This window comes from Leuresthes tenuis, unplaced genomic scaffold, assembly GCF_036924035.1.
Source record: "Leuresthes tenuis unplaced genomic scaffold, fLeuTen1.0.hap1 SCAF_12, whole genome shotgun sequence".
Taxonomy (NCBI): Eukaryota; Metazoa; Chordata; class Actinopteri; order Atheriniformes; family Atherinopsidae; genus Leuresthes; species Leuresthes tenuis.
This window is the reverse complement of record NW_027325366.1, coordinates 31,030,096-31,042,139: the sequence shown is the minus strand read 5'-3', so window position 1 is coordinate 31,042,139 and position 12,044 is coordinate 31,030,096. Positions and strand designations below refer to the sequence as shown.

Genomic DNA, 12,044 nt, shown 5'->3' with positions numbered 1-12,044 from the left:
TTATTCTTAGATCCTCAGAGAATTTATTTCGAGGAGTAAAACCCGTCGCTGATAGCCAAAAACTACAGAATTAAGCATCATCCTCTAACGTTTATGATGCACATTGGGCCTCGGAAAGGCTGTAACGTAAAATAACGTTTCCATATCCGACAGTGGACAAAATAAAACACACAAAAGGCTGTAAAAAATGGACTGAACTTGCATATGTAATGGAGAAACATTTGAAAATTGCCAGTAGCCACTATTAAATATCTCTTAAACTTGAATGCTTTTGCAGAACAAAGACCGCCCGGGAGGCCCATTATGCTCATTTCCAGCTGTGTTCCAGGAGAGAAAAAGATCATTATCTTGCACCAACATTAAGACCACAGAAAGTAGAGGTGAACAACATTATTATCTTATTAAAAGCTATTTTCTGACATTCGTTTGGATGTCACTTGACGTGCCCAAGTTCTCAATCCAACCGGGCCTCAACAGGTCGGGGCTGGTTCGGCAGTAAAGGAAGGACCTACAAAATATTAGGTAGGTGGCTGATCAATATTTAGTTCAATAACTCTTAAACATGCCATCTTAACGGTGTATTTACACACTGGACATGTTTAAGACTGTGTTAAACTGCACAATGTCCCCTCTGCGCCTTCAGAAAAGCATCATTCAATTCAATTCAATTTAATTTTATTTATATAGCGCCAGATTACAACAATTGTCATCTCAAGGCACTTAAGTAATATAGTCCAATTCACGCCAATTGGAATTCAATTCATTGTAATTATAATCCAATTAATTCATATAGAGCCAATTCAAAAAATTAATATCCTAGCTAAGGAAACCAACAGATTGGACCGAAACTTGTCTTCAGTCCAATCTCCCGTCCTGAGCCTGAGGGACTGTGGAAAGGAACGACTCCCTTTAACAGGAAGAAACCTCTGGCAGAACCAGAACCAGGAAGAAACCTCTGGCAGAACCAGAACCAGGAAGAAACCTCTGGCAGAACCAGAACCAGGAAGGGTGGCCATCCGCCTCGACCAGCTGGGGTTTGAGAAGACAGAAAAGAGGGAAAAGAGGGGGGAAAAACACCATAACACCATTCAAAGGATACCTGTTGGAACAGCGAAACATCAGAATCTGGATTAAGTTCCGAACTCTGACAGGGAAAGACAAGCTGTAACTCTCATGCTTTATGCTCACATACAAGACACGATTCAAGGTCTTTATTTGTTAAATGCACAACATTCAGATGCATAAAGGTTTCACCGAACAGTGAGAAGACTCAAGTAATTTCATAAGAATCTAACTGAAGAAAACTGTCGCCAGATTTTGCTAAAATGACGCAAATTATGACGCCAATTGTCTCTTTAAATTGATGATTTTTTTCGTTGCGTAACAAGATGTGAGAACTAAAACGACAGAGGGACGATTAAAGAGAGCTTAACTTAAGGCAAAATGGACTGGACTTGTTCAAATGAATGAGCTTAAGTCGGTCTGCCTACTTTTATGCTTTATTTCACACACCTGACGCCAGTTACTGTGTAATTGTTTGGCCAATACCCCCCCCACACAGGCCTCTGGTCACACCACCTCTAACTACATCACAAGCACTTCTGACCTCTGGCTACAATCTCATAATGTTCTTACCCACTGGAATGATCAGTAAATGTGTAAATGTTTGAGAACAGGTCATCAAAACTATTGACTTTTCACCCTCTTCAATTGTCCTCTGAACCAGACTCATCTTTCCTGTTGAAAGACATCCATCCCTCTCAGTGCTCCATAGCCACCTGATCACTTCCCATGCCAAGCTAATGGTTCCTTACCATTAACAGATTAGTCAAACAACAAGTCCTCAGACTGAAACTGTCATTTAAGTCATTTGTTCATACGCCTCAACATGGCTTATAATAGGCGTCCTGCTAAGTCCAGTACCTACGGGGGCCGAAGGGACATATGACTCATGAGCGTTCCCACATCAGAGCAGACATCATTTTTAAGTCTTTCTTTGAAAAAGCCATAAAGTACATTTATGGAGGGAGGAGGAGGGCTGACGGAGCAGCTAAGCGCTGCGTTTTCAACAAAGAGGCCTTTGGGCGAGTCAAGATCAAGACCAACGTTTGTTCTCGTCAATAAGAACAATTTTGTCCCTTCCTGGTTGGATTAAGGCAATAACTTTACGTGATTACGGTTAGAAAGAGACCATGGTGAGGTCCAAATAGCATAATCTTTGCAACATGACTGTCTGGTTGGCTTTAGACCGTAAAGTCACTTTGTTAGGTTTAGAAAACAATCGTGGTTAGGTCTAATAAAAACATGGAGTTGAACGTCTCCTGCATGGAAAAGCGCCACATGGCCAGTTTTGGGGTGCTGACAAGCAGCTAATGTCACACTATGAACGATTTGATGGTCACAAATTGGCAATTCAGTGTAAATATCAGTGTGGAAATGGTCCATCTGTGCTTGGAGTAATGAAGATTAATGGGATTTTTTTTTTTTAAACTTGCATTATAATTAAAACAGTCAAGACAAAACTGGTGAATCAGCCAAGAGCAGCATCTTACCACTTCATTGCAATCCAAATTCTCTGAAGAATTACCTCACCTCACGAATGATTGGAGGTTAGGGATTTGTAGCACAATCAGTTGTAATTTCCCCTGAAAATAATATCACCACAACCGTGAGTTTCTACAAGGCAAACGAAGTCATTAAAGCTAATGAACGTCAGACGGAAGTGTTGCTGAGCTCACCACAATGGAAGCACAGCAGTGCGAGAGTGAAAACACTTTTAGATTTAATTCTCTTTTTGTCGTTACGTCCACACACCGTTTCTCTCATTTCTTTTTAAAGAAATCCTTCAAAGGATACAGAGAAAACAGTAAAAACACAGAAATACCCAAAGAGATCAGATCTCTCGGGAGAAATTGCAGCCATGTTGACATTTGAAATAACAGCGAGGGCCCGAAAAGATAAAAAGGCCTTCAACAGGAATTATTAATCTCAATTTGACCTGATACTGAAAGTACAAAAACACAGGAGCTCTCAGGAAACACTTAGAGAAGTTGGTTGATGTTTGTGACACACAATCCGTTGCTAAGCTACAGGAACGTGGAGCACAGCGTCAGCACCGGTCTCCAGAAAGGTACTCCGGCGTCCATGTTTGTTTCAAATACGATCTGAAAAACAGGAGCATCCTGTGCCACAAAATACCCAGACGCTGCCACAGGGGACAAGGACGAAGCAAAGAGCCTTACAGTGTGGAATCTGCTCAGATTATTCTTATTTGGGCTGTTTTCTTCTGTCGCATTACAGTGCATGCGGCTCATTCTCAGGAAGGAAAAGTCTGTCCACAGCGGCTGAGACCCACAGGGAGATTTACAAGCATGTCCACCCCAAACGGGTCAGGACCAGGAGTGACGGTGTAGTAACAAGGCAGGTAAACGAAGGAGAGATCATGTGGACATCTGTTTCGAATTTCCACACATTACGAGCAACAGGCAATTCAATTAGACAACCAGAAACCCTGTTACCACTGGAATCTTGCCAACTGAGACTGGTCCACTTACATGCTCCCCTCCGCTTGTTTGCAGGGGAGAAGGGAAACGGGGATTTTCAACGCCAGAAACTGAGAAAACAAGGCAACGAAACAGCTCTAGGGCATAACTCAGGAAAGCTCAGGAAGCTATCGCAAGAATGATGAGGACAAGGCAAACTAAACGGTCAACAAATCAGATGTTAAATCACTTTTCCCACAACAAAGATTTGCAGAGGTGTTGCAAATTAATTAATAGTTAAAACTGCAAAGGCTAATTCTAAGAATAAAAATGGGCTGACAGAACCTCTGCGCCCTGCTTCACTTCTCTGTTAGTTAGCAGCTCAGGGCGACATTAGCAGCTCCAAGTCGCACGCATCCCCATCTGAACCACAGCTCGTGGTTGAATTGCATTGTGGGTAATGCAGCCACCAACTTTTGAAGTCTGAAGAAGTGAGCGTTCATCTTGGAAACATCTGTTCCAGCCAGTAAGTTCTAACATTGACAGCAGCATCAACTTTTGCCTCCTTGCTGCACATCATTTGATGCAGTTCAACACTGAAAACTTCACCTTGACAGTTTCTGGACTGCCAGAGGTTTCTATCCTGAGGACAAAGATCTCTTAGGTTCACAAACTAAACACAGAAGAACAGACATCAACATACTAGGTGTGCAAGTTCAAACTGGGCCATTGCAGACAAATGGCTTCTCCACAGCATCTGCTTCACACTGAATGCAAATAAGCAGCTGTTTAATCTAATCTAATTACATACAAACGCGTCCTGTGACTTTGAGCATTTGTGGCACCTTCGAAAGGTGATTAGTGTGTTTCTACTGCAGCAACTTATCTTACCCCAGAGAAGTCCCAGCTTGGAGGCTAATACCTTTTAAGGGCTCAGTACCTTTGGGTGGGGCTTTGAATGCTAAGACATTCTGATTTATCAATATTCTCTGTTTTATTTCAGCCACCCCATTTAAAATCTGTGGCTGTATGCACAGCTGAAATTTGCAGAGCTAAAATAGTGAAAATAAAACTATTTCATAATGTAATGTCCATCTGCATTGAACTGCTGCAGCCAGGGTGCAAACAGCAGACTTTAAGAGCAGTGTTTGACAAACTGAGAATGAAAAACGGTTGGAAACACACGACCAACAGTACGATGAAACTTTTTATGTTTTGTTCCCAGAGAAAAAATGTTGATCCTTCAAGGTTATTTGGGGTGGAAAAAATGCTAAACTTAAAGGTTTTTATAAGCACAAAGTATTTGTATATACTAATAAGTGCATAAAAGTACATTAATAAACAAAACACTTAGTTTTCCATCTCTGTCAAACCCGTAATTCTCTGGGGTTGTTCAGGCTAAGCTGCAATGACATACAGCTGAATTTTGAAAATATACCATGGACCACCCACTACTCTTATCTGAGGCCACCAGAGTTTGAACAGCATCATTTTTAGATGACAAACACAACATATTTCCTGTCCAATCCAATGAAAAGTCGTCCTGTCCTCCATAAATACTCCTAAGACATGATATGAAGGAGGCGTTGGGAATGTATGATGATGGATGTTGCATCTTCTTTTTTTTTTTAATAAGAGGACATAAAGAGCATTATCTGTTGGATCTCACATAAACAGTTGTTCAAGCCATTGATAAGCCAGCTCCCAAGTAAACAGGGAAGAACAGATAGGGTAAAAACAACAGCATGGTGAGGAAAGAACAACAAATACAGCAGCCTGTTCCCACACACCAGCATCAGCACATCAAATGACCGTGTGGCCTTTGCTGAAAATACAAACAGATACCGGGTCACATGCCATTCACACAAAAAAACTAAACCATCAACCTGGATTTTGCTCGGACACCCAGACATTAGACTCCAAAAGGAAACAAAGGACGTTTACAAAGTTAACGCACTTTTGATAGCTGAGAAGACGGGAAGTTTAACTGTCTAATACAGTGTAATATGTCTTTGGGACGGGGGTCTGAATGTCGTTCTAACTAAACGCTTTGTGACCAAAGTGTGTCGACACAACGACTTTAAGCCCATTTGAGATGGTAAAAAAACAACAAAAACCATTGGTATGATTCTACAGTTGTAATAGCCACAAAACCTCTGATGTCAGGCTGTCCAGGAGATTTCAGAGGCTGGCCACCAGTGATGTGGCTGCATTGTATTCAGGCTCAATTACAGTGACTCGTGTGTAGATCTGTTGCTATATAGTGGGAGGATGTTATTTAAAAGGGAAACTCTGGTATTTTTAAACCTTATTTCTGGCATGAAATACGTTCATCTACTCACCGAGAACAGTTTGGCGAAAGTCGGCGTCCTTCGGAAGATATTTAGATTCCTCGAGATCCATATAACGGCAAAGAGCAGGGCATAGAAAATACAGCCTCTAAATAAGGCATTATCTGTCTTTATTTCACCAATACTTTAAGAAGAATGAATGAATGAACGTGTGCTATAGCTCTGTTAGCTCATAGCTGCTGTTATGTGGCTACTTGCAGCTATAGGAGAGCTAACGGAGGGATTTCTACACAGGCACTCTACTGGGCCCACTTCATCCACACGCCCCCCTGCAGCACAGCTTATTCACTCCGTGCTCTGTGACAGTCGGCTAACTTCACACAGAGTTTGCTGCTGATAGTTTTGTGCAACATGGCAGGATATTTATCAGATTTTGACAATGTGAATGACGACTTTGAGTAAGATGGAGGTTCTTACCGGAGTGAATGAGCTGTGCAGCAGCCATGCTGTGGATGAAGTCGTCCCAGAAGAGGTGTGTGTAGAATTCCCTCTATTAGCCCCCCGATAGCCACCAATAACAACAACACTGCAGCTATGAGCTAACAGAGCTATAGTATGCGTTCGTCCATTCATTCTTCTTAAAGTATTGGTGAAATAAAGACAGATAATGCCTTATTTAGAGGCTGCATCGTCTAAGCCCCGTTCACTCCGTTATATGGATCTCGAGTTATCTAAATATCTTCCGAAGGACGCCGACTTTCACCAAAAAGTTCTCGTGAGTAGACTTTTATTTTTCAGATTGTGTTGTTGAAGAATTCAAGGATAAATCCCTTTGAGTTAATGGATGTTTCCACATTCCTAAGGGAGGTTTTTGGGCACAACTGACATTAATATGCAACTTTCACTGTGTTCTTTCTGGCATCTTCACAAAAGTACTTTGTGTCTAAAACCTGTGGTGTTAAACAGATGTTTATGAGCTGCATGGGGCCCAAATAAAAACAATAAACTAGGTCAAAAGCCAACACACTGGTGGGAAAATGAGTTAGAAGTTGCAACAACACACAAACGCAGCAGAAAGCAGAGTTTGGAATTAATAATACAACTCAGTAGACTGTGCAATTGTACCTTTGAATAATCATGGAAACTTAAACCCATTTGCGTGAGCACCTTTATTACAGAGAAGGTCTGCCAGCCATGAAGAGAGGCTTTGAATGCAATATTGGTGCTGTAAAACACTTCCAGAGGCATTTGGATGTTATGAGGGACACGCAGGCTCAGCTGCACATTAACAGAATAAAATATCCCCTGAAACTTAAAAACTAAGCTCATTGTAAGTGTTGATGAAGTAAAACAAGCTAAAAATCTGGCAGAAATTCACTTATTGTTTCCCTTTACAAAACAACTATGAATTCAGGAATTTAATGCGTGTATGTCCTCATCTGATCAACTTGACTATCAGTATCTGCGTATTTTGGCAGATAAGATTCATCGATGAAAAGTAAGGCTCAATCACTCCGGCTGCAATTAGCAAACAGACACTGAATTATATGAAATAATCGGTCCTTAATATGGGATTTATCTGTGGTGAGAAACGAGCGATCAGGCCAACATTCAGAGAAGCATCTAAATTAGCTGCAGATCTGAGCGGTTGTTTAAACGTAATAAATCCAGTCGAAGAAGATGTCGGATAAACATCCTCTGCATCCTCCTGTATCCTCAAAAAAGCAATTACATGGATGGGTTTTCTGAAGAAAAGAAACAATAAACAGTCATAAATCCAATCTAGACAGGAACACGCTGGTTTCTTGCTGTGGGAATGCAGTCAGTATTGTGAATATTAAAAAAGCTGATATGCTTCAACGTTTAGATATGTGTCACGATGCATAATGACAGTAATTTGATGCTACTGAACAGTTAAATGGAATAAAATTTAGATTTTTCAGTCAAGAGTCAGTCGGGTTGAGAACGAAAAGGTATAGACTCCAACATGAGTTTGTGCTAAAAGTAAAGTTGTTGGCTCATAACTGGAATACTTTATTAGATACAACACCTAAACTTAATCTAATCTTTACACATCTTGTGATATTTTATATACACAAATTTTCACCACAGAGTTAATTAAGTCCAATTACTTCAGATGCACCGTTTGTACTGAACAACAGGGATGCTGTTTCTTTTGTGTAGGCTTTTGTTGCTGCCACTTTCAATCACAGGACACATGAATACTTTTGTAAACTGATGCATGAGATAGTCTGTAACGCTAAACCATCTGAGGAATTACAGTTGAAGCTATTTGGGGGAAGGAAGGCAATTCAAGTAAATAATTTGGATGAACAGTTCATCTATCACTGACTGACACTGGCCAACATCCGTGAGATCAACAGAATGGAGCCAGATGTTTAAAAAAAATCTCTTCTAATCATGAGTTGAGCCAAAACACCCCCCCAAAAAAGGCTTTGATGTTGTTATTTACCTTATTTTCTGGTGACATTTTCTTAATTGTGATTAAGCAAGAATCCTCATGAGTAAACGAAAAGGAACACATTATTCTACTCTTCCATTTTCAATGCAAGTAAAAAAGAAATTAAGACTCCATTACCCACAAATCATTGAAAAAGAAAGACATGAATCAACTAAAATCAGAACTAAAATCAGCATTTTGAACAAAAATAGGCTATTTGGAAAGTACAAGCAGTTTTTGTTCAAAGCTTTTGTTGTAAGGTTGATCTATTTGCAGAAATGTGGTAAAATTATTAGAAAAAACATATCAATTTAGTGCAGAATCAGGTAAAAATTAAACGAACCATCAGCCTCCCCTGTACTGTACCCTTGCACTAACCACTAGGTTATATTTCAACAGCATAAAAAGCTTAACATGCAAATATACCACAGGTGAAAAGCACTCCGGATGGCATACTACTGTATTTGTAGGGCTTGCCATGAGCGGATATTGATGAATGGGATGAGTGGTACCAGGATGTCATGATTCGATGTGTCTGCAGTGCAACTAAATGCACAAACTGGACATGGAGAGGGCGTTTTGGGTTTTTTAAGTAGCCAGTAATGTTTCTTCTGCATGCTTGGAGAGGAAGACCAACGCTGCACTCTGTAACTTGATCTAATCAAAATGCAATCAAATAATCCTTGAAAATTAAACCACAATCTACTTGCACTTTGTTTCAACTATGAGCCTTGCTGATTGTAGTTTTCTTTGTTATTTGATTACAGAGTATAATTTGCATGTGCTATTCTACTAATAAACCCTGTTGAAGTGCTTATCCAACAAATTCCTTAATATCAAATGCTCTAAAACATTTTCTCATCCAGAAGTTGGTGAAAAGTTCTGGTTCTCTACAAATTAAAATAAAAAAATCCCTTTTTCCCCCTAAAATGCCCTCTGGCTCCGACCAGCTGCTTCTTCAATTAAGCCCGACGTCTCTCTAATCAGCCGCTTTGCTCCCACAGTGGTCAGCCACTGTTCAGGTAACAGCAAAATAGGATGGAAACATTTTATATAAACGGCACGCATCTACAACAGAGGGTTAAAGTGTTTATTTTGAGACCAAACTCACGGAGCATCACGCACTTTCTAGGAAATGTCTTTTTTCTAATGTTTGTTTAAATTGGTAAATCTAATTCTCTTCTTAAACTTGCTGTAAAGAATTTCTCTTGTTCATTCTCTGCCTTGCCCCTCAGAGAGTGCGCGTGCTTGTTTTCAAAAGCTCAAAGCTGCACTGCCAAGACGGGTGCACAAACATAGTGCCGGCTAATTCTCAACATCCTACTTATCATAACTGTTTGTAATCCTATTTGAACTTGAGAGAAATGTTAGACAGCAACAGGCGGTGGAAGAACTGCGCATTTTTCTGTGCGTTATTGCGCACAATGAATGCGGAGAGTGCCACTTCTGTGAGGATTGTTGTGAATCTTAATTAAGACGCACACTGTTCCACATACCTGTTTCCAGATGAAGCTGTCCATTCCGTTTAACATCCAAGAAATGGCCACGTGGATGGCGGACAGGATAACTCCAGTGATCACCGCGGCACGCATCCGGACGGGCAGAAGAGTGTAGATGACATGGATGAAGAACACGGTCCACCAGATCCCCTCCGAGGCACTTCTGGGCTGCACAAGCAGCACTCCGATCACTTGGATCACCAGCACCACCAGGATGACCACATAGCACACAACCCACAAATGGTCCTGGTGAAAGCCGTTCCTGTTGCATACCACGATGAGTATGAGCGTGAGGAAGATAGCCACGGAAAACACCACAACGTACGTTACGCTCGGTCCCGCTGTCCCACCGGAGCAGTGAAAGCCCAGCATGACCGTGAACACCAGCACGAGCACTGCCATGAGCATAGTCAAACTGCTCTGATTGAGACGGAAAAAGTAGCGCTGGTAGAGTCGCTCCAACTTCTCCGACTGGAATTTCTTGGATTTGAAAATGTGCATGACGCTGACGCAGCACGCCACAAAAGAAAAGTTAACTTCTGGCATGACCTCCTCCTCGTCGGTCACCGGCTTGACTCTCCGCTCTTCCAGACCCAGCTCCACAGACTTGGGTCTCACCTCGCCGTCTGGACGTTTAGTGGACGCGCGATTGTTGTCTCGGCTCTCCTCGCCATGGTCCTGCCAAGCCGACCGGGACCTGAAGCTGACCCTGCTGACGGTCGTGGTGGATCGCCCGGGCGGCCGGTGGTCCGGATCATCCTCCTCTCTCCACCGGCTGTTGGTCCGGGTGAGCTTCTTGCGCGGGGATCTGGCTGAGTATGGGCACCCGTTGGCCACAGACTCAGACTCTCCCCAAGCTGATCTGTGCTCGGTCCCTCCCCTCAACCCGGGCGCACCGACTCCGGGTGGGCTGACACTGTTTGATCTAGACATCGTTGAGTAAGGGAGGCAGCGACACAGCAAATAAGCACAACAGGAAAAGTTTTGTTCCACTGAAAAACGATGTCAGGGAACTATTTAGTCACAAGGCTGTGGCGCTTTAAATAAGTGTCATAAACTGGATTTCCCATTGTTGGTCACGGTAGACACAGCTTGGGTAAACAATCACTGGGCAGATCTCCACTTTTAGAAGCAAACATTGATTCTTAAATGATTAAAACATGAAATACAAAAACAAAGAGAGGTAAAAAGCTCTGGGAATAAAATCAATTGAATGTGAAAAGTCAGAGGGGATTCGCCACAAGAGGGAGGAACATTCAATCCAGGTGGATTTGGCTCTACATCATTTGGGCCCAATTAACGTTCAAGCGTGAAGAGGTTGCACGGCTGTGCGCACTGTAAATGGAATAAAAGCATTACACAACTCAGATAGTCCCCGGAGATCATAGCGCAGTACCATCAATTACTGTGGATCCGTTATATCTGCGGACATGTTTCCTGTATTCATGTGTGCGATTTGTGGACAGAAAATACGGATGTGCAACGAAATAAAAAGCGGAATCCCATGTTGGCAACTCTGATTCGGTCCAGTCAGGTCTTGATGCACCTGTATTGAGCAAGCATTTCAGTCTTGACGGTAGTGGGAGCCTACGTTTGGCCAAAAAGCATCATCACGATCCTCTCACGCTTGTAAAGATCGGAGCAGAGATGTAAACTCAGTCACTCCTCCTCCTCCTCCTCTGGCAGCCGCAAAACGCAGCCTCTTGGTCCGTGGCATGGCGTGGATTACCGCACGGGCAGTTCATCGTCCAAACCTTAGAACAGAATCAATGACCAACAGCTGTCCATCACTGCTCACATCCCCAGAGAGAGGCTCCTAATTTGATTCGCAGCCAGACTCTGCGCACAGCAAATCCACCGCCGTAAAGCGGCAGCATTTCATAAGGTGTCACGCCGGTCCAAATAAGCGCTCCCGCAGCCTCGGACAACCCGCTTGGTGTGTGTTTGGAGCGTGGCATCACAACATATTTACCGCTGATTGCTGATTTAGTGGTCATTCAACCAAGTGTGCTTCCTGTGGCCCGCCTTTCCACCGCGCTTCGATTGGAAAAAGGAAAAGGGTGAGTCACACTTTGACGCGCTTTCATTGGATCACAGGCCGGTCAATCCCAAAACATAGGCTGCACGAGCCCCCCGGGCGCTTTCGATGAATGGGCGGGTCTATGCTCACAGCTGGAGAGCCAGCACGTGCCCCCCGACGCCTGAGATGAGGGGCCAATCTTCACTCCCAGAGCCCCATGTCCCCCGAACTGGATCTCAGTATTTCAGGCCTGTGGGTCCAACAGTAAAACAAAAAAATCTATATTATTCT

The 12,044-nt window shown here is 42.6% G+C and overlaps 1 protein-coding gene across 2 annotated transcripts in view; it reads right to left on the bottom strand.

The window, feature by feature from the left end:
- The window catches only part of adcy5 (adenylate cyclase 5), a 79,222-nt gene extending 67,500 nt beyond the window's left edge, over positions 1-11,722 (bottom strand). For both annotated transcript variants that reach the window (XM_072397491.1, XM_072397492.1), the window contains exon 1: positions 9,731-11,722. In XM_072397491.1, the coding sequence (XP_072253592.1) occupies positions 9,731-10,666 (936 nt within the window). In that variant the 5' untranslated portion in view covers positions 10,667-11,722. The remainder of the gene's footprint in view (positions 1-9,730) is intronic.
- Positions 11,723-12,044: the final 322 nt, after the last annotated feature.